The 20,875-nt window shown below is 32.5% G+C and overlaps 3 protein-coding genes across 3 annotated transcripts; all 3 read left to right on the top strand.

Moving 5' to 3' along the window:
- Positions 823 to 5,897, top strand: LOC109355370 (inner membrane protein PPF-1, chloroplastic-like). Its single transcript, XM_019598498.1, has 11 exons — positions 823 to 1,232; positions 2,184 to 2,294; positions 2,582 to 2,656; positions 2,774 to 2,834; positions 3,063 to 3,136; positions 3,242 to 3,346; positions 3,905 to 4,012; positions 4,086 to 4,189; positions 4,619 to 4,747; positions 4,829 to 4,946; positions 5,673 to 5,897. Exons 1-11 carry the CDS (start codon positions 921 to 923, stop codon positions 5,772 to 5,774), a joined length of 1,299 nt encoding a protein of 432 aa, XP_019454043.1. The 5' UTR covers positions 823 to 920; the 3' UTR covers positions 5,775 to 5,897.
- LOC109355373 (osmotin-like protein) lies at positions 9,237 to 10,228 on the top strand. Its single transcript, XM_019598509.1, has one exon. The coding sequence runs from the start codon at positions 9,264 to 9,266 to the stop codon at positions 10,014 to 10,016; it is 753 nt and encodes a 250-aa protein (XP_019454054.1). The 5' UTR covers positions 9,237 to 9,263; the 3' UTR covers positions 10,017 to 10,228.
- On the top strand, positions 14,270 to 20,435 carry LOC109355374 (ubiquitin-conjugating enzyme E2 7). Its single transcript, XM_019598510.1, has 6 exons — positions 14,270 to 14,418; positions 14,528 to 14,630; positions 16,147 to 16,244; positions 16,316 to 16,416; positions 19,122 to 19,199; positions 20,096 to 20,435. Exons 1-6 carry the CDS (start codon positions 14,376 to 14,378, stop codon positions 20,171 to 20,173), a joined length of 501 nt encoding a protein of 166 aa, XP_019454055.1. The 5' UTR covers positions 14,270 to 14,375; the 3' UTR covers positions 20,174 to 20,435.

The raw sequence follows: 20,875 nt of genomic DNA, 5'->3' as shown, positions 1-20,875 counted from the left end.
TAGCAATGACGAAACAAAGCCTATATTAAAACATAAATCAAAAGAGATTACTACATTGAAAAAGCATAAACATAAGAAATTATATTATTTTCCATTCACACTCCATTATAATCGAAATTCCAAATGAATGTATATTTTTTAATATATTTCTTAATTTCTTAGTCAATATCATAAAAATTATCAAAGTTATTAAACTCAACTCAAATCATGTGGTCTATCTGAACTGAACTGATTATAAACTGAATACATGAGATGTTAGATTACTCCTTTGACAATAGTACATGAAAATTGATATAAAACGACTCAATTTATTCCATTTGAGCAATAAATTTGTGAACAGAATAATTGAACTAGTTCAACTTCAATCAATTCAAGAAACTTCAAAAAGTTGTCGTTTTTAGATGAACTTAATTATTATTTTTACAATTACATTTATTAGGTTACGTTACAACTTACAAATGACATACTTTGCAATGACAATAAAACCCCTAATCTAACTACGTGTCACTTCTGAAAGTCAATTGGAAAATCAAACACTAGTAGCCTTCCACGCCTTGTTCTAAGGAGCACATCTCCGCTTGTGATTGGCTAGAAAAATATTTAATAATTAAATTTTAACTTAAATATATTTTTATAACTAATTACATACTCATGCCACATCATGAAATAATATAAAGTATGGCACATCATATCATATGTCTATATTCTAACTAATAATTTGGAAATGAGTGTTTTTTAAATTTGCTTCTAAGAATATCTAATAGTTACTCATTAAATCAGATTTTCCTTAGAATCTATGGTAACTTACTCTCTAAGCATGTGTTTATCTTTTAAAATATCCTCTCTTAGTTCATTTCTAAACGTTATCTGTTGTGATGAGAAGCTGAAGCCGAAGCGTGTGTGACAATTCTCCTTTATCCATGGCGAAGACACTTATTTCATATTCATCTTCATTCATAGCCACACCACTTCCTTCGCTCTCTCGCAACTTACCTCATCGCATCACAACCAAGCTCAACTTCAGCTTCCACCATATTCCCCCAATTCAATCCATACACAACTCCATAGACTTCATTGAAATTGTTACAAGAACTGAAGGCATTCTATACACGCTCGCTGATGCAACCGTCGCGGTAGCAGATTCGACTACAGCAGTTTCCGGCGATGCCGCTGTTCAAAAAAACGGAGGCTGGTTCGGCTTTATCGCCGAAGCCATGGAATTTGTTCTTAAGGTATTCGTTGACAAAATTGATAGATATGAATGTAAATAACTGTGAGATAGAAGTCTGCTTTGAGAGTAACTAACTAACTCCTAACTAAATAACGTGTATGTGTAACTAATCAATAACTATCTCTATTAATTATTAACTAACTCAAATTTACTGTAACATTAGTCTTCATTACCTGTGTGCTCGTTAAGAGAGGAGTGAAGGGTTGAAATTATAGGCAACGTATGATCCTGGCATGATATTTTTCCAGTGAAAGTGTTTTTATTTTTTTTTATTTTCAGGGTATTGTTTACTTTTTAACTATGGAATTGATCAAGAAGTTGAAGTTTTGGCACTGTTATATAACAACAATGACATGTTTTTTTGCCTCAAAGCTATAAGGTCTACAATGAGTATGGAATTGACTGTAATATTGTATGGAATTGGATGTTAGACGGTAAAATACTAATTGGAGAATGTTGCACTAAATCAGTGGACTGTACACTGTAGGGTTAGAGAATGAACTTATTAGAGAGAACGTTGGGATCAAAAGACGGTAGAATCACAACTCAGGTGGCTTGAGCATATGTCGAGGAGACCAGCAAGATTTCCGTTAAAGAAAGTAGATCAAATGAGAGTTAGTCCAATTTTTAGATGTCGGGAAGGCTAAGGAAAATCATAGGTGAAACAATTAAGAAAGATTTTAAAAACCAAAGCTTTGACAATAACATGAATTATGATAAATCAATTTGGCATCATTTGATCTATGTAGCCGACCCAACCAAATGGAAAAAATCTACCTGACACTCTGACAGAACAAGATGCAAACCTATGTACTCCATTTGTCTGTATCTGCAATCCATTATATGCTATCAATTTGGTAGGAGTTAGCATTTTATAATTGGAAATGTGTGCCTATAGTTATTCGGGTACATGTGTTTTAGATGTTATGTCATGGTTCTTTTTTGTTTAAAGGTGTTAAAGGATGGTCTCACGGCAGTGCACTTGCCTTATGCATATGGATTTGCTATTATTCTGCTCACTGTCATTGTTAAGGCTGCTACACTTCCATTGACAAAGCAACAGGTTGGTACTAATTGCATCAATTTTCTAGAGCCAATTATGGGAGGCAAAATTTACTAATTTCCCGAAATACTTAAATCATGTGAATTGCTTTATTTGAAAAGTTTTCTCCCTTCATATGGAAGTAATTGGAATATGTTGTTCTTCAAAGTCTAAGATAATTCTTCTTCAGAACAATATGAGCAAACAATAAATGAATCTGAATTTCCAATCATATGAAAATTAACATATATTCTTCACCTGTTGTTATTGACTTTATTAGGTGCTGATTTTATTAAATATATATTTAGGTTGAATCAACACTGGCTATGCAAAATCTTCAACCAAAACTTAAGGCCATTCAAGAAAAATATGCTGGCAACCAGGTGAGGGGTGTTGTTGGATTTAAGGCTTCAATTTGATCTCAAGAGTTTTTTTTTTTTTTACCTTTTACCATTGCATGGTTCTTTCTAAACTATTCATTTTGTTGCTCTCTTTTTAAGGAAAGAATACAACTTGAGACATCAAGACTATATAATAAGGCCGGGGTTAACCCTTTGGCAGGTACTTTTTACCTGACTGTTTCTTTTCTCTTCTTCTCACCACCAATTCATAGTTCTGTTCTGGATGCTCAAAGAGGATGTTTTTGAAGTAATTGTTGCTTTCCGTATTGCTACCCACCCTCTCTTTAAACATTGACGGTCTTATCTTAGTTAGGATTTGGTACATCTTCTATAAACATACTGACATACATCCCCTACTTTTACTGCAACTTGTCATCATTCTGTATAGGTTGTTTACCGACTTTGGCTACAATTCCAGTCTGGATTGGTCTCTACCAAGCTTTATCAAATGTGGCAAATGAGGTAATTATATCTTTAGCTTTTTAAATTTGAGTAGAGATTTTGATGGATGAATTATACACAGAAAAATGTGAATTTTTCTAATTTTGGAAAATCTTAAATTTGAAGGGACTGTTAACAGAAGGGTTCCTTTGGATCCCCTCTTTGGGTGGTCCTACTAGTATTGCAGCTAGACAGAGTGGATCTGGAATTTCATGGCTTTTTCCATTTGTGGTAAGAAAGATATCCTTTGCCTAGTTGGTGAAATGATAATTTGCATTTGGCCACTGTCTCCCCTCATTACAGCTGTTTTCAAGGAAACATCTTCCTAGTTGTGGTTCTTTAAGAGTCTAGACCATATTGTCTGAAATTGTATATGACATGCACTACATTTGGTAATAAAAACTATTGTTTACTGTTAGGAATTTGACTTTCTTTTGGGGTATGGTTTGTTTGGCACATCACGTATGAGGTTGTTTTCCAATTTATCTGATATGCACTACTGTAGCAGTAACTCTTCTTAGATTTCAGTAAATATTGCCTGAAATTGTATATGACATGCACTACAATTGGTGATGAAAGTTCTTGTTTACTGTTAGGAATTTGATATTTTTTTGGGGTATGGTTGGCGCATCATGTATGAGGTTGCTTTTCCAATTTGTCTGATATGCACTATTGTAGCTGTAACTCTTCTTAGATTTTAGTAAATATTAAATATGGTTTATTCAGCATTGGTTCTTAGATTTTAGTAAATATTATTATATAGTGTTGTAATGCATGTCTGTTTTGCAGGATGGTCATCCACCATTGGGTTGGCAAGATACTGCAGCATATCTTGTTTTACCTATTCTTCTTGTCGTTTCTCAATATGTTTCCATGGAAATCATGAAACCTCCTCAGGTAAACACACCAATTCTCACTGTGTTTCAATTTTTTTATTTACAAGGCAGGTCTAAATGGCTTCTTTTGACAGACAAATGATCCTAATCAGAAGAATACACTTCTGATTGTCAAGTTTCTTCCTCTCATGATTGGTTACTTCTCACTGTCTGTCCCATCAGGGCTTACAATTTACTGGTTAGTTTCTCACAAACTTCATGTTAGAAGTTCTTTCTTGTCAAGTTTTTTCCATAACTTTCATCGTTCTTTAGCTGTTTTATTATGGGTTTCAATTGTATTTCTACTCTATCCAAGCAAGTTCAATTGGTCAGAGAACTTAACTGTTTATATCCATGTAATTTTCACTGTATTTCTGAAACAATATCTTTGATATTCCTGCCTGACGTGTGCGACACAGACATACAGAAAACTTGCATGAGAACTTAAACTAGTCTTTTTTGGTGGAAATAATAACATGTCCATCGAGGATATGCTTTCTTATGACCAAAATTTTTGTTTTAGATTTGGGAGATGGTTATGACTTATGACAACATACATTGCTGGCATGCTTTGCCAATGGAAATAAAAGAAACAATTTCATTGTTGGTTGATTTTCTATCTTGTTAGGTTTACAAACAATGTCTTGAGCACAGCTCAACAAGTATGGTTGCGCAAATTTGGAGGTGCAAAGCCTGTTGTGAATGAAAATGCTAGTGGAATTATCACTGCGGGACGTGCTAAAAGATCTGGTGAAAAGTAAGTTCTTACTGTATAAGATCCACCATAGTTGTTCCAACTCCTCTGGGAGTTTTCTTGTAACAGATTGATTATCTACAGGTTTAGGCAATTTAAAGATGAGGAGAGCAAAAAAAAGTTAGGCAAAGCACTGCCAGTTGATGAAGTTCAACCTCTAGCTTCTGATTCTGACGATGGCTCGAATGAAGGAAGTAACAAGGTAAATTTCTGATGTATATTCAACAGTATTTATACAAGGAACAATTTCTGACTATCCTTAATTTTCAATCGTGGCTAATATTGTAAGTACACACCGTCATGAGTAAAAATAATATTGTGCAGCCTGGAATCGAAGTTCTATGTTTTCTATTTTGTTGCAATTTTATGCTGCACAAACATTTTGTAACCTTCATATTATATCAACACAAAGTGATAAAGTAAACCCAAGAAAGTAAAGATAACCATCAACTTCAGTCTTGCACTGCAAGTTCATATTAGTTAATTCAAACTAAGTTTATATCTGTTCAAAGCCTATCAGCATTGAAAGATATATGACTGCTTTTTTAAACCTCAGCCTTTGGAACATATTTCCTATACCACACAGATTGAAACCAGTAGTGTCTCATTGTCTTGATTTGCTACTAACGTAGGAGCCAAGATTTGAATGTTTACAAACACATCAGAGTTAAGGGAGTTGTTGCTTCCACTAGGAATTGAGGCAACCATTGTTCTATAACAGTAATAGTTATTCAGTGTAACATGGTGTAACTGAAGAGTTCTTTATTCAAATCTTGGTATATAAATTTTTGCAGCCAGGCCCTGCTTCCCCTGCTCTTCATTTTTCTTAAAAATATTGAGACTTTTAGAATGTACTAAGACTGTTGTTTGCAACTTTTATTTGTATCCTTTTGCCAAAAAACATCAACACTAACTCAACCTTATACAGGTACAGGAAGTTGCAGAAAAATCTTACGCTTCTACAGTTAGCGAAGAGGTTCCGAGTAGGGAAAGAAGAAGCAAGCGTTCAAAGCGGAAAGGTGCTGTATAAAAGGACCACATACGGTTGTTCATTGCAGTTTATAGTGAACTTGTATAGCTCAACAGATTGTAACATTTTTTAGTTGGCCATTAATTAATTGAATATGTAATTTAATCCTGCAAAATATAGTTTTGATTATAGTAATGATTCATATGTTAATTAAAGCAAATTGTGTTGTGACATATAGGTAATTTCTACGGTTAAGAATTTCTTGGTGGAAACTTGTAACATTAAAACTTACATGACAGAAAAAACACAACAGGTTGCTATGATACCAATCCTGACTATGGAAAACTATTATTGGACTGAATCTGAATTTGCTAGTAGGAGATGTTCTAAATGTTAAAAACCAGTTGAAGGGTGATGTTTCACTGTTTTGAAATGGAGGAGAATCCAGTTACTCTAACGTTAAGTTTTTTAAATTTAGTCATATTTATCTTAGCTATCAATTATAGGGAAATCCAATAGTTTAAATTAATGAGTAGATTTAAACCATTAAATATCTATAGAATTAATGGCTAGAATTATGAGTATATTTTTTTTACTCTTTGAGTGAGTGGATCTTCACTCTTTGAAATGATATGGAAAATGGAATTGATTGAAAAAAGTAAAACTATGGAGAGAAATGATTCTACAAAAGAGAGGTCAAGCTTTAATGGCACTGCCTGTATGCTAACACACACTATGACACTATTCACAATTGAAATGTTACAGAAGAGCTTTCAATAACCCTAACAAGGATGTTTTTAAGTGAAGTGAGATTTTTTTTGTTTCCTACAGGTATCCGGTATCCTTGCACTGGTATCAACCTGAAATTCTGATTCCTAAGGCTTTGCTTATAGAAGAGAAAAAAATAAAAGTATGTAATGTTCAGAGAAAAAACACATACAAAAAATATTAGGTTGACAATATATTAATCTTTAATTGAAAAGACACTCTATGTTTTTAGATTTTGAGGAGTGATATATTTAAATTTTTTTCATATTATTATTTTTTTGTTTCATATCTATATGGTTATCATAATAGTATATTAAGGTTTTTACTTTTATATTTACAATGTAGTGGATGGTAAATGATAATATAAAGATGTACAAATATCAAACTTATTTTCATTTTAAATAACATGAGTAGACACTTGTTAAAAAAAAGTATGAAACCAACCAGCAGGCTCGTAACTGAGAAAGAAAACAAAGATTCGAGAGACAAGAACCTCGTAAAGAGAGTTTCCTTATCCTGTTGCGAGCACCTAAGCTTTTTGTCGTCATGACCGACTGTGACCACCTTCAACACATATATAGATACATGCAGTCGCAAAATGTTACTGCAACTAACCATAGCCATAGAAATTACATAAAAAGATGATATAATCTTGGGTTTTCATTTTAGATAGCTATGTATTATTGTTTACATTTAACATGAGTTAATTTAAGCAGTGAAAATGGACAAAATTAAATGAAACGTGGTTCCTTTTTTTTTTTGGTACATATGAAACGTAGTTACTTGATATATTAAATATTTTATTTTATTTAAATGCTTAAAAAATTAAATTAGAATCGTTTTTTTTTCATTTTTAATAAATTAAACACTTCATTTTTTATAAGCTCACATAAAACTAGCTGTTACCAAAAACTTATGAAGTTGCTTTAACATAGTTATTGTAGAAGTTTAGGATAGGTAAATATTGGTAAAACTGAAAATGAGTTAGTCTTAAATAATTTACTATATAAGTAGAATTTGTTACAAATATAAGATAATAATTTTAAATAATAAATAATAGATAAAAATAAACTATAAGCAAATTCAAATAAAATAAGACTAACTAAATTATAAATATAATAATTTTCTATCAATCTAAATATCATCTAATAGTTATTAGCAACATATATACCTTATTAAAAGTTATTCTCTCTCTTTTATATTACAAAAAATTAAGCTCGAATTTTTTAATGGATTTTTTCTAAAAATATGTCTTGTAAAAATATTTTTATATTTATTGACCAAAAAAAATCATTAACTAGGTAAAAATACAATTAGATTTAATATTAAGCATATTATTGACTCTTAAATAAGATTAATATAAATAAATGATAAACAATATATTAATAATATAAAAAAGTAAACAAAAATATACTAATAAGTATATATTAAACTCAATACAATTTAAAAAAGTACTAAATTTATTTATTAAAAAATTAGTCATACTAACGATATTTAATTTAATGTATAAAATGATCAAGTAAAAAATATTAGCAAGTCTCTAATTGCAAGGTGGTGGGAATTGGAGCACATATCACATCTTCTATCATAAATATTGTTTCACTTCTATGTACAACTAATAACTAATAGTGAGTGATCAAAAAATGTATTTGAGTAAATAAATTAATTTTTATAACTAATGATAGGGGTTATAAATAAAGTGATATATATTTTTCATGAGTTAGGCTCCTCTCCCTTAATGGAGAGGGAAGTGCAATTTTTCTCCTTAATTTTAAAGATAAACTTGTTTTATCATAATAAACATAAAGATATAAATGTAATAGTACATCACATTTTCTTTGTTTTTTGACACCTTCAGTATCATTACTTTTTTCATACATAAGATGGAATTCCGTAGAACGGTGGAGGCACTCTGATTATTCCCCACATTCACCACCCACCACCGACGTGCCTTGTACGTGGTTTCTGGTCATCTTTTTTCAAAAATTGTTCAGTGAAAAACTGCACAGTAAAGACTAAAGAGCACACTTTCTATTAATAATAACATATATCATTTTTGCAAATAGTCTAAAAAGCATAACTTATTATGAATTAAAATGAAAGGGCAATCCAGTCACAGTGAAAAAAAGTACAATGAAAAGGTAAAACAATGCACCACAGCTTTCTCAAGGATATAAGAATCCTTTCACCACCGACAAGTTATTAATTTTATTTTCATAATTAATAATAGAGTGTAATATGTATATAGTAAAAATCATCCGGGCATATTAATGATGGGTAATTAAAAATAATATATAAAAGTTACCATAATGATTATTCTTAATGGAACAAAAATATTATTACTCTATTTTTTATTGTGCTTATTTTTTCACTTTGTTTATAAAAACAACAATTCTAGATTATTCTTAGTCAAATAAATATAAGGAGATATATAACTGCTGTAGAAAAAAATACAGATATTGTGAGCCCAAATAAAAATAAAAATGATATTTAATTGTGACAAAAAATACATTTTATTTCTGTTCTAAGTGGCTTCTGCTAACTAAAAATGTGACTCTTACTCAGTCATTTGTCTCACTTAGTGTCCCAATTTAATCATAAAATCTTATTTAACTAAAAAAATTTGTAATAACATAAATTAATATTTATGCATTATTTATGAAAGTTTGATTGGCTTGGTACATAAAAACATATCTTTTCGGGACATGATCCTCCTCCCAGTCCCTATTGCCTATAAATACATAAACCCTACGATAATCCACAACATCCCAAGCTTTCTCTATGGCTACCTCTTCTTCTTTCACTCTCTCACTTTTCTTTGCTTCATTCCTATTTCTCACCATCACCACAAATGCCCTCTTCCTAACCCTCGTTAACAACTGTAAGTACACCGTCTGGCCCGCCATCCAGCCCAACGCCGGCCACCCTCTCCTCGCCGGCGGCGGCCTCCAACTCAACCCCCTCACCCACCAGACCATCCCTTTCCCAGACTCCCACTGGTCTGGCCGTGTCTGGCCCCGAACCGGCTGTACCTACGCCGCTAACCACCAGTTCACCTGCGCCACCGGCGACTGCGGCGGCCGCCTCCAGTGCAACGGCGCAGGAGGCTCACCTCCTGCCACGCTGGCTCAGTTCGAAGTGCACCACGGCAACAACGACTTCTCCTCTTACGGCGTCAGCTTAGTTGACGGCTTTAACATTCCGTTAACGATTACACCTCACGAGGGCAAAGGTGTGTGCCCCGTGGTGGGTTGTCGCAACGATCTCGTTGCCACGTGTCCTCCACCGTTACAACACCGGGTTCCGTTAGGTCACGGCCCTGTGGTCGCGTGTAAGAGTGGTTGCGAAGCTTTTCATACTGACGAGCTTTGTTGTACGAACCATTATAATAGCCCACAGATGTGTAAGGGGAGCGTGTACTCCACGTACTTCAAGCACGCGTGTCCTGCTACCTTCACCTTCGCGCACGATAACCCTTCCTTCATGCATCAGTGTTCTTCACCTCGTGAGCTTAAGATTATCTTCTGCCATTAAAATGAAAGAGCGTGTGATGTTATCGTCTTGGTCACTTTATAGTGACCTAGTTAGATGTATGGTTATTCAAATAAGTCTGTTTTACAGTTTATTTCTCATTAGGTTTGTGTGATTTAGAGTTTAGAAAGAAGATGGAAAATGTAATCTTAATCTGTGGTTCATTAATGTAAAACTTTTCGACTTTTGAATGGTTAAGATAATCTGCATTTTTTGTGTGTTGGACTGCGTGCATTTCTCATTACAACCGAACACTATTAAGCTTATAAGCATTAATAGGATGTTGGTATAGTGATGTAAGACTAATTGGATTTTTAAGTTTGAGAATTTGAATCTTTTAACAGTCCCTTGTTGGGAGGAGTATGTAAAGAATTTTGGGTAACACATGTAGTGTTTAAATGTGTTTAGGGTCATTATTTTTAATAGCCAAATTAAAGTGGTCTAAAGTGTAGATACAAAAAGTCTTAATACTACTTTTATGATGTGTAAAAATAAGAAATAAGAAATAAGAAAATTCAAAAGACATCACCTTTCAAGAAAAGCGAATACAAGTCTTATAAATATGGGTTATGGTCCTTAATTGTAGATACAACAAAATCAACTATATTCTCTTCATCCCATCGGAAGAAGAACTAATGACTAAGGAGTAGTTTACAATTGGAAGGTCAAATAATCTACATGTTCTACTGTGAATATACATTGCATACAAGGACATATGATATGAAGTTGATGAATACATGACAAATGATGCTATAATGTTCATTCCTTATATTCTTTATGAATATATTAAGGTATACTTCCGTTTTAGTTTTATCTATATCTTTCTTGATTATTTGACATGAAAGATGTTGACTATATATGATAATAGTTGTTCATCATCTTTAGTATATATTATGTATATTTAAAGTATAAAGTTTCTCATTACCATTAAAGTCTATCTATTAAAGATTTTCCTTACTGGACAACCATATAAAACTCGAAAAAGAATAATTCCTTATCCAAAAATGCTGTAGAATATTAGTATCAAAAAAATTTAGTATTAAACTCATCCTCCTTAGACTAAGATAAAAATGAAATTTTAATTAAAATTATTCCTAAAAAATTATAAGACTAAAGTTCCACTTATCTTGAAATATGAGTGTTAGATACTTTTAGATAAAAGTTTCCTCTGTAATGGTAGTAGAGGATAAAAGAAGAGTGAGAGTTTGAAAAGGACCAATGCACCTTGCTGGCTCCAAATCTTCAAAATTCGAATCATTTTTATTGATTGCAGACAATACTGCACTACTGCGCCTGTCACGTGTTATGTGTACTCCTCGGTTTCCTTTTTTCTTATTGATAAATCCAAAGGAAAGTAATTTCTTTTCAAATAATAATAATGATTTTTTTGGCCTGTTTTGGCCAAAATTTGTAAGTAAAGGACGAGGGAATATTTTAACAATTTTCTGTTTGGAATTTTGATCCTTTTTTCAAACTATTTTACTTGATTGAAAGAGATTTGAAACGTTTGACTTGGTTTGTCTGTTTTATCACTTCGATGAGAAAGAAAAAGAAGATTACAAAGGAAAAGATAGGGTATATAGTATAGTTAAATTACACTATTGCACATTTAGTATGTGTTTTAAAATATTTATAGAAGTAGTGTAGTTTTTAGGGAAGTCGTGGGAAGTCATGTTTTTTTTAGAAGTCGTGTATCCTAAATATGATTTTCATTGTATATTAGTAATAGAAATGTTGTGTAGCCTAGTAATTCTTGATTTTTATAGTAACTTAAAGGTTCATAGTTTAACATTCACCCATTGCTTATTTTTATTCTATAACTTTAACAAATGTTATTTGTACAAGGACTTTAACTCATTAGGGTTAGATTGCATTATACTCATTACTGAATTTATTCATTTTTATTCATGTCAAGAACTATAGGCTAAAGCATATTTTTGTGATTTATATATAATAGAAGTCGTGTTTAGGGTACACGATTTCTAAAAAAAGTGAAAGTTGTGGATGAGAAACACGACTTCCATGAAGGAGAGAATGTGTCAGGGAAGTCGCATTCCTGGTCCACGACTTCCCCAAAGTCGTAGATATCATTCACGAATTCTCTAAAAAATATACTACTTTTATAAATATTTTGAAACATATACCAAACAATTTTCAGATTAGCAAAAGGGGGAAAGGGAGTATCTCGAAGTGCAATATGTATAGTGTTGCTACTTTACCGAAAACGAACTTCGATTTCCTAGTGAATCACTCATGTATTCATCAGGGGTGAGGCTCATCTCTATTAATGGAGAATGAAGTGCAGTTTTTCTCTTTAATTTTAAAAAATAAATTTGTCTTATCATAATAAATATAAAAATATAAGTGTAATAATATATCACATTTTCTTTATTATTTTGTCATTCATTTATCATGGGCTATGATGGCAGTATACTTTAAAAGAACTTCAACAAAAACGTTCTACTTTATTATTACCCATAAATAAACCGAAGTTTTTTAATTGGGTCTTTTTACTTGAATCATACAAATCGTTTTTAGTCTACCGTGATTCATGAAATTGTTTAGTATTATTATATAATAACTACTAGATTACTTTCCTTTCAATGGTGACTAATCCTATTAAATTTGCAATGGCCAATGGATGTATCCACAGCCAATTTGATAGGAACAAATACATTGGAATAATCGATTATTGCATATATGTTTAAAATATCTTGTTTGTGTATAGATAGATGAGTTTGGAGGAGTAGATTAAACATTATTTTTTTAACAATTCTAAATTTTACCTATGTTTCTACATTGTTTTCAATCGTTGGTTGGTTTTAGAAATTTGTTTAAGAAAACAATTTTTGAGAATACAAAATACAGAACCAACTGGAGCTGAGAAATCGGCCCAAAATACATACCCACTCACCCTTTCAAGTTTTGTGTCATTGCGTGTTTAAATGCATGTTTTTTTGTTTCCACGTGTATTCTCGTATCAGAGGCAATCTTGTCCAAACCGGAAACATTCTCAGGTACATGAGGCTAATTCTCTCAGCGGATATTTTTTTCATCCACAAGACTCGAACCCGAAACCTTGCTTAAGGAGAATCAAACATGTATCACTTGAATCAACGCTCGTTACTTCCGTCTAATTGCATGTGGTAAAAAAGTTATCATTTCAATCATTTTAATAATATAAACACTTTCTAAAAAATATATAATGTTGATGTCTCTTAATTGAAAATACATGCTTAAGTTTCAACCAGATCTGAATGACCATTTGGTTCTGATTCTTCCATTTTATTATACTTTATGATTTGATAGAGCTAGTTGATCTTATTTTTTAAGGAGTTAAATGAACAATAATATAACTGGAATGGACATCGTATCTTAATCTTAATAAAAATAATAAGGATTTAGAATTTGATCAAGTTGGTTAATAGGTGACCCAATTGGGTTAAGGTTCTATTGGACTAATCCAAAACAATTTTGGGTTTATTCGAGTTTTAACTTTGCTATTTAAGTATATATGTTTTTCTTGTCTCGTTCTTATTCCTCCAATTCTCAAGAGTCAAGTCTGATTTGGCTGTTCTTGTACTAATGAAAGGCAACACTTGAAAAACGAAGGAAAATTTTGCTATTTTGTTTGCCTTTTCTCGGTGTAAAACAAAATTTGTCCTTATAAAACCATAACATTTAACTTATAGTTTCTCCCAAAGATTAGAGAATGTAGTTTTGGTTGGGATTTGACTTGTAACTATTGAGTTGACACTTAATGTGGTAATTGAGACAATTCACCTAATAGCATCATACATTGCATTGATTAACATTTTAGGCGGGAGATCTAATTAAAATAAGTTTAAGTTAGATTTTGGAGGGAAGTGGAGGAAAAGAAAGACTTAAAAATCATATTAAAGTATGTTTTATGATTCTCAAGTCTTTTTTTCTTCCAAAATACTACTAATATACATTGAATTATTCTAGGTAAGAAGCTTTTACTACATTTTAAAGTGACAATTAAGAGTGAACATCTTCTCTCTCACAAAAGTACATTATTTCACGTGCTACTATTTTTTTATTGGTAAAAAAAAATTTTAATTATTAAAATTTTAACTTAAATATATTTTTAAACCAATCACACATCTAAGGAATTTAAGTGAGGTTAATAGAGCAAAATAACAAATTTACCAAAATAATAACAATATAATATATTAAGATATTTACAAAGTCACTAATTTTACCTTTTCTCTCTCTATCTTGTGCTGATATATAAATAATACAAAGTGTCGGTTTAAGAGTTCTCTGATTGTGTTTGTTCGACAACCCAAAGCTATTTGGCTTCTCAACTCTCTTTCTCTTTCTCCTTCTCCATTGATTATGGCATCCCAAGCCAGTCTTCTCCTTCAAAAGCAACTCAAAGGTTTCAATCTTTTTCTCTCTTTCTTTATCTTTTCATTTTATTGAAACCCCTTCAAAAGTTTTTGCGTTAATTTTCCGCGATGTTTTCATTGAGATTCCCTTTCTTATAGATCTTTGCAAAAACCCCGTCGATGGTTTTTCCGCTGGGTTGGTGGATGAAACCAACATCTTCGAATGGAGTGTCACCATAATTGGACCCCCTGATACTCTCTAGTAAGCTTATCTTTTTCAAATTCAACTTCGATTTTGATTTTGATTTTGATTTTGATTTTTTTAATTGTTGATTACAATTTGATATGATTTTATATTTGCATGTTTGGATTTTGGGTTTGATTATTGTATACCTTGGTGAATCTTTGAATGTGTATTGTTTGGGGTTAAGTTAAAGGGTAGAGTTTTTTTGTGTGGCTTCTGGAAGATCATAACGCAAGTGTATCTTATTGCTTATTTTGGGTTCTTCAAATTCTTATTGATTGGTAAAGGTTTTTTATTCAATGAGTTTGTTTCTTGCCTTCTTGATCAATGCAATTTGATTAGGTTCTAATCGTGTAAGCTGAGACCCTGTAATTGCTGTTATTGTTTCTTTATTTAGTTGTGAGATTCTTGATCATGCAGTAAACTATTATGATTGGTCTTGGCTGGGTTTATTTGATTGTATCTGATTGTGCTAATTTGTAGGCTTCTTTTATTCTTGCAATTTTTATTTGAAGTTAATCCCATGCTATTGCACTGGTAGCAGAGGAGCAGTGGCTCCTGGCTCTTCCATGCGATGGGAGGGTAAATCATGGCACAGCTGGGTGTTCTGCCCAGTTGCAGCGAAATCATGACTCTAGCAGCCGATCCAAAATTCTGAAACTCAGAACCACTTTTAAAGAGGAAACCCCCATCTAGCCCTCAATTCACCTCCCTTATTGATAACAGTGTGAAACCCTATTTCTCTTTGCTGCTGCGCTCAATTGATGACAATCAGCAGCTGTTTTATAGGTCTAAGTCAGGGCGTAAGTTTTAACGGGCCATTTTAGTTAATGAGCTGTACATGTTAATGGGCATCAGCTAATTCCAACAACGCTATATAGTTTGTACTACTGATATAAAGTAAAAATGATGCAAATACAATACCTTACAAATAATGGCATCAGCTAATTGAACAATGATGCAAATAACTAGTCAATAATATCTTCCATAAACGAGTAGATAATTTTATACCCTCCACGAGTAATTATTAACTAGTTATTTTATACATTTATCTAATATCTACTAACACAACAACAAAAACCAAGCCTTTATCCCACTTGGTGTGATCGGCTACATGTAACAAATGACACTATAACGCTCTATCATAAACCATGTTCTTTGACAAATGTAGTAATATTTACCATGGTTCATCGATTTGTTAGAAATATTTATCAGAGCATCTAATATTTTGTGACAATGAATTTTGAATATCGATTACAAAATGTCTTTAATTTCATGTACTTTTTCTCCTTTTTTGTATTTGTATGTATGTAGTATGAATTATTTACATTGTTCTTAATATATGTTGTAGCGGTCATCCCACTACTCACTATCCGAGATTGGCTACCTTAGATTTTATAAAATGATCTAAATCGTAACCCCTGTGCTTTTCTCTTGTTGCATGAGTTTTGCTTTCTTATTTTGCTCCATAGAAAAATTTATTTTTACTGACCTCTTTGCACTTCTGTCTTTCAATTCATTGAATTTCTCACAGCGAGGGAGGATTTTTCAATGCTATTATGAGTTTTCCTTCCAATTACCCAAATAGTCCACCAACAGTGAAATTCACCTCAGAGTTATGGCACCCTAATGGTTAGTTTTTCTTATTGTGATATTGCCTTGATCAAACAACATGAAAGTTAAGTTTTCTATTCAATGTGCAGTATATCCTGATGGCCGGGTTTGCATATCAATTCTTCATCCTCCCGGTGATGATCCAAATGGTTATGAGCTTGCAAGTGAGCGCTGGACACCCGTTCACACAGTAAGTAAAAATATGAAGCCATAGCTCAAGTCCCACTCCTGTGTGTTCTTGTTTAATTTAATAATACTGTTAAAACAGTAAAATGTCTACATGTGTGCCAGAAGCTAACCATATGATGCATTTGTTGCACTGAACCCCCACCCCCAATGTTTGGCATATATTTGCACATAAAGAGGGAGGTAGTATTAATACCTTAAATTACATGTCAAATAAATTGGAACTCAGAAATTAGTGCAAGAATGTACTATGAGTCTACAAGGCATTTTTTTTATCATATCATTTCATAAATGTGTAAATCATGTGCTACAAAGTTTAAAATAGAACTCTCGGTGTTGGAGATTAGTATAGTTTAAGATTATTGTAATTTAAGATTAATAGCTTTATGCCTATACCTTGTGTGCTATTGTTTAATAGTATAATGTCAGTTTGTGTTTTGAGTGTGTATTTGAACTGTGTGTGTGTGGAAGCTAATTATATGTTGCAAATAGTTACTAAGACTCATCTTGTGGGGTTCTGATAGCAGTCGACCCCAATCAGAAAGGTGTATGTTAGGAAGAATAGAAGAGAGCATGGGAATTGGAACTAGAAATTGAAACAGTTAGCTGACAGTTGAAATTATTAGGTTTGCACTTAGAGAGTGATGACTGAATTGCCCACTTGTCCATTAGTTGGTTAGATTATTAATTGAAGGGAAAGGAAGTGAAAAAAGATATCTGGAGAATCGAATGTAAATTGGCAGGGAGAGTTCAGCACTCTTGAAGTTCCTGGCCGAGAGGCTTCTCTCTGTTATTCTGATTCTATCTCCTTCTTTAATCAATGATCATACTGATTCAGGCCGAGGAAGGGAGTGCATTTCAATAAAGCTTCCTATCCTTACACCTTTCTAGTATTTTTCTTGATCCAGTTCCTATTAGGTTTCTTTATTTGCATTATTATATGCATAATGCAGAGGAGTTTTGTGTGGTAAAGCTATCATTACCACCAATACTGTTTAAAGTTCAATTTTAAAATGCGTCTCTCATGGTGGAGTTGTACCTTTCATATTTTTCATTCTAATTAGTCTCAGATATGGTTGGGCTGAAAGGCTTATGTGGGGCTTGAGTTTTGTCGAGTTTGTGATGGCTTGAAGAGCTATAAACTGAAAGACTAAGGTTCAATTAAGAGCATTTCAGCATAAAGTATCAATTAGGAATAGCTAAAATGTTTGCAAGGACTTCAGATGTTTAATGCCTTGAAACTGATTTGGAGTGTTAAGGATTTCAATGTTTGGTTTGCCATTCACCCGTTCACACAGTAAGTAAAAATATGAAGCCATAGCTCAAGTCCCACTCCTGTGTGTTCTTGTTTAATTTAATAATACTGTTAAAACAGTAAAATGTCTACATGTGTGCCAGAAGCTAACCATATGATGCATTTGTTGCACTGAACCCCCACCCCCAATGTTTGGCATATATTTGCACATAAAGAGGGAGGTAGTATTAATACCTTAAATTACATGTCAAATAAATTGGAACTCAGAAATTAGTGCAAGAATGTACTATGAGTCTACAAGGCATTTTTTTTATCATATCATTTCATAAATGTGTAAATCATGTGCTACAAAGTTTAAAATAGAACTCTCGGTGTTGGAGATTAGTATAGTTTAAGATTATTGTAATTTAAGATTAATAGCTTTATGCCTATACCTTGTGTGCTATTGTTTAATAGTATAATGTCAGTTTGTGTTTTGAGTGTGTATTTGAACTGTGTGTGTGTGGAAGCTAATTATATGTTGCAAATAGTTACTAAGACTCATCTTGTGGGGTTCTGATAGCAGTCGACCCCAATCAGAAAGGTGTATGTTAGGAAGAATAGAAGAGAGCATGGGAATTGGAACTAGAAATTGAAACAGTTAGCTGACAGTTGAAATTATTAGGTTTGCACTTAGAGAGTGATGACTGAATTGCCCACTTGTCCATTAGTTGGTTAGATTATTAATTGAAGGGAAAGGAAGTGAAAAAAGATATCTGGAGAATCGAATGTAAATTGGCAGGGAGAGTTCAGCACTCTTGAAGTTCCTGGCCGAGAGGCTTCTCTCTGTTATTCTGATTCTATCTCCTTCTTTAATCAATGATCATACTGATTCAGGCCGAGGAAGGGAGTGCATTTCAATAAAGCTTCCTATCCTTACACCTTTCTAGTATTTTTCTTGATCCAGTTCCTATTAGGTTTCTTTATTTGCATTATTATATGCATAATGCAGAGGAGTTTTGTGTGGTAAAGCTATCATTACCACCAATACTGTTTAAAGTTCAATTTTAAAATGCGTCTCTCATGGTGGAGTTGTACCTTTCATATTTTTCATTCTAATTAGTCTCAGATATGGTTGGGCTGAAAGGCTTATGTGGGGCTTGAGTTTTGTCGAGTTTGTGATGGCTTGAAGAGCTATAAACTGAAAGACTAAGGTTCAATTAAGAGCATTTCAGCATAAAGTATCAATTAGGAATAGCTAAAATGTTTGCAAGGACTTCAGATGTTTAATGCCTTGAAACTGATTTGGAGTGTTAAGGATTTCAATGTTTGGTTTGCCATTAATAAATTTATTGGATGTCCTTGGGAAATGGTATGCCTCTTCTTGTCTACCACTAGTAATATTGTATACTTGTTGCATGTGAAGCTATTCATAACCTACAAATGAATAAATTGTTATATATGTTATCTTGCAGGTGGAGAGTATAGTATTGAGTATCATATCAATGCTTTCTAGTCCCAATGACGAGTCTCCAGCAAATGTTGAAGCTGCAGTGAGTCTAACAACTTTCCTTTTTACTAAGATTATTTTACCATAATCTTCTCCTCCTGACTCTCATATGGTACTTATTTGTACCGTAGAGAAGAAAATGTTTCTATCTTATAGACTGCATGTTTGAAAAAAAAAATTTCTTGGATTTTTTTGATCCGGTATATGCTCAATTATTATGCTTCCCTCAAGTCTTAGCCATTCAGCATATTTGCATGTTCTGATATATGTTCCATGATATATGAGCTGACAGCTAGTGGGTGCATGTGGTGAGATATTGAATTGATGCAAAGGGCTTTTATAATACTGCTCCAATTAGTATACAGAAGTGAACAATGAAAGAGTTTCTTACACATGGATAATTTATGATTGACTAAATACAGTATCAAAATATAGTAGTAGATTAATTGTCTTGTTTTAAACAAAACGGTCTTGACTCTTGATGTTGTGTAGTATAGCATGTAAGTTGTGTTTTACTCTTGCTTTTTCTTATTTATCCAAATGGCTTTCTTATTTATCAAAAAATGAATATTAACTTAATGTAATGTCATGCTAGGATTTAACAAATGAAACATATGCTCCTATAACTTTTTATGAATTGTGCTAGCATGTACGCTAAACTTTACATTGAAAATGGTTGCTTTAGTATTTTCAAGATATTATAAACACATAACTTTTACTTGCGAAGTATTTTTTATTTTGTTAAACAACACTCCTAGAGCACTTGTTAGCGTTTTCTATTTTTTATTATGGTATCCCTGCTTTCAAAGTTCGCATGCTGTTGCTAATATATTTACCGATTGAAATGCTTTCTCTGGCTTTTGTGTATGTCATCCTTGATAGTATGAATATTCTATTGAGATTGTTCTAAGACCCCTAACCTATGATATCATTTTGCAGAAGGAGTGGAGAGATAGGAGAGAAGATTTCAAGAAAAAGGTTAGCCGATGCGTAAGGAAGTCCCAAGAAATGTTGTGATTCGTCACCTTGTAATGTGTAATGGATTGGCCACCTTTTGCTGTTGATGCGTGTAGAATGGCATTGGAAGTTGTCAACATCCTTCTATCTTCAGTTCAATGTTGTTCTTTTTTACATGGCCATTTCCCATGACTTGGAAAACAAACTGTATTCTAGTGTTTTGGCTGGTATTTTAACTAGTTTATTGGAAATTTACTTTCTTCATTCCTATAACCTTGTTTATATTTGAAGTTTTGGTACCATGTTTGGTGTTTTTGCTGAATATTGTGATTGTGGATTTTGCTTTGTCAAGCTCTTAACAGGTTAAGTCCCAACTCAAGATACATATTAAAATAGTTTACTTATGGCAAGGACATATTGGAATCCTTTGTGGTTTAATTCCCCACTAAAATTTAATTTTGTTAATAAATGACAATGAAAAAAGAAAATTAAAGTAAATTGAAAATTGAAAAAGTGATTTACTTTAAACTCAATTGTAAAAATGTAATCAGTTCTTTGTTTTTTTTATATTTTTCTGTTGGAAACATTAGAGCATTGCACATATTATTAGGAATTTATAATTTTGAATTAAATTAAATACAAAAAATATTCTTATTGCTTCAAAATTTATACTCATTTACTCTCGAAGAGGTATGTTCTATTTAGAATTTTGTCTTCTCAAATTGCTTAGAGCTTGCGTGTGAACAAAAAACCCTTATTTTA

This window comes from Lupinus angustifolius, chromosome LG08 (assembly GCF_001865875.1).
Source record: "Lupinus angustifolius cultivar Tanjil chromosome LG08, LupAngTanjil_v1.0, whole genome shotgun sequence".
Taxonomy (NCBI): domain Eukaryota; kingdom Viridiplantae; phylum Streptophyta; class Magnoliopsida; order Fabales; family Fabaceae; genus Lupinus; species Lupinus angustifolius.
The sequence above is the reverse complement of the archived record's forward strand: the minus strand, read 5'-3'. Positions and strand labels throughout refer to the sequence as shown.

Bases quoted from the DNA above. Each gene is read 5' to 3' on its own strand.
- LOC109355370 (XM_019598498.1), top strand. From the start codon at position 921: ATGGCGAAGACACTTATTTCATATTCATCTTCATTCATAGCCACACCA. The intron at 2,295-2,581 runs GTTGGTACTAAT...ATATATATTTAG, and splicing joins TTCCATTGACAAAGCAACAG to GTTGAATCAACACTGGCTAT. The intron at 4,947-5,672 runs GTAAATTTCTGA...AACCTTATACAG, and splicing joins CGAATGAAGGAAGTAACAAG to GTACAGGAAGTTGCAGAAAA.
- LOC109355373 (XM_019598509.1), top strand. From the start codon at position 9,264: ATGGCTACCTCTTCTTCTTTCACTCTCTCACTTTTCTTTGCTTCATTC.
- LOC109355374 (XM_019598510.1), top strand. From the start codon at position 14,376: ATGGCATCCCAAGCCAGTCTTCTCCTTCAAAAGCAACTCAAAG. The intron at 14,631-16,146 runs GTAAGCTTATCT...AATTTCTCACAG, and splicing joins GGACCCCCTGATACTCTCTA to CGAGGGAGGATTTTTCAATG. The intron at 16,417-19,121 runs GTAAGTAAAAAT...GTTATCTTGCAG, and splicing joins GCTGGACACCCGTTCACACA to GTGGAGAGTATAGTATTGAG.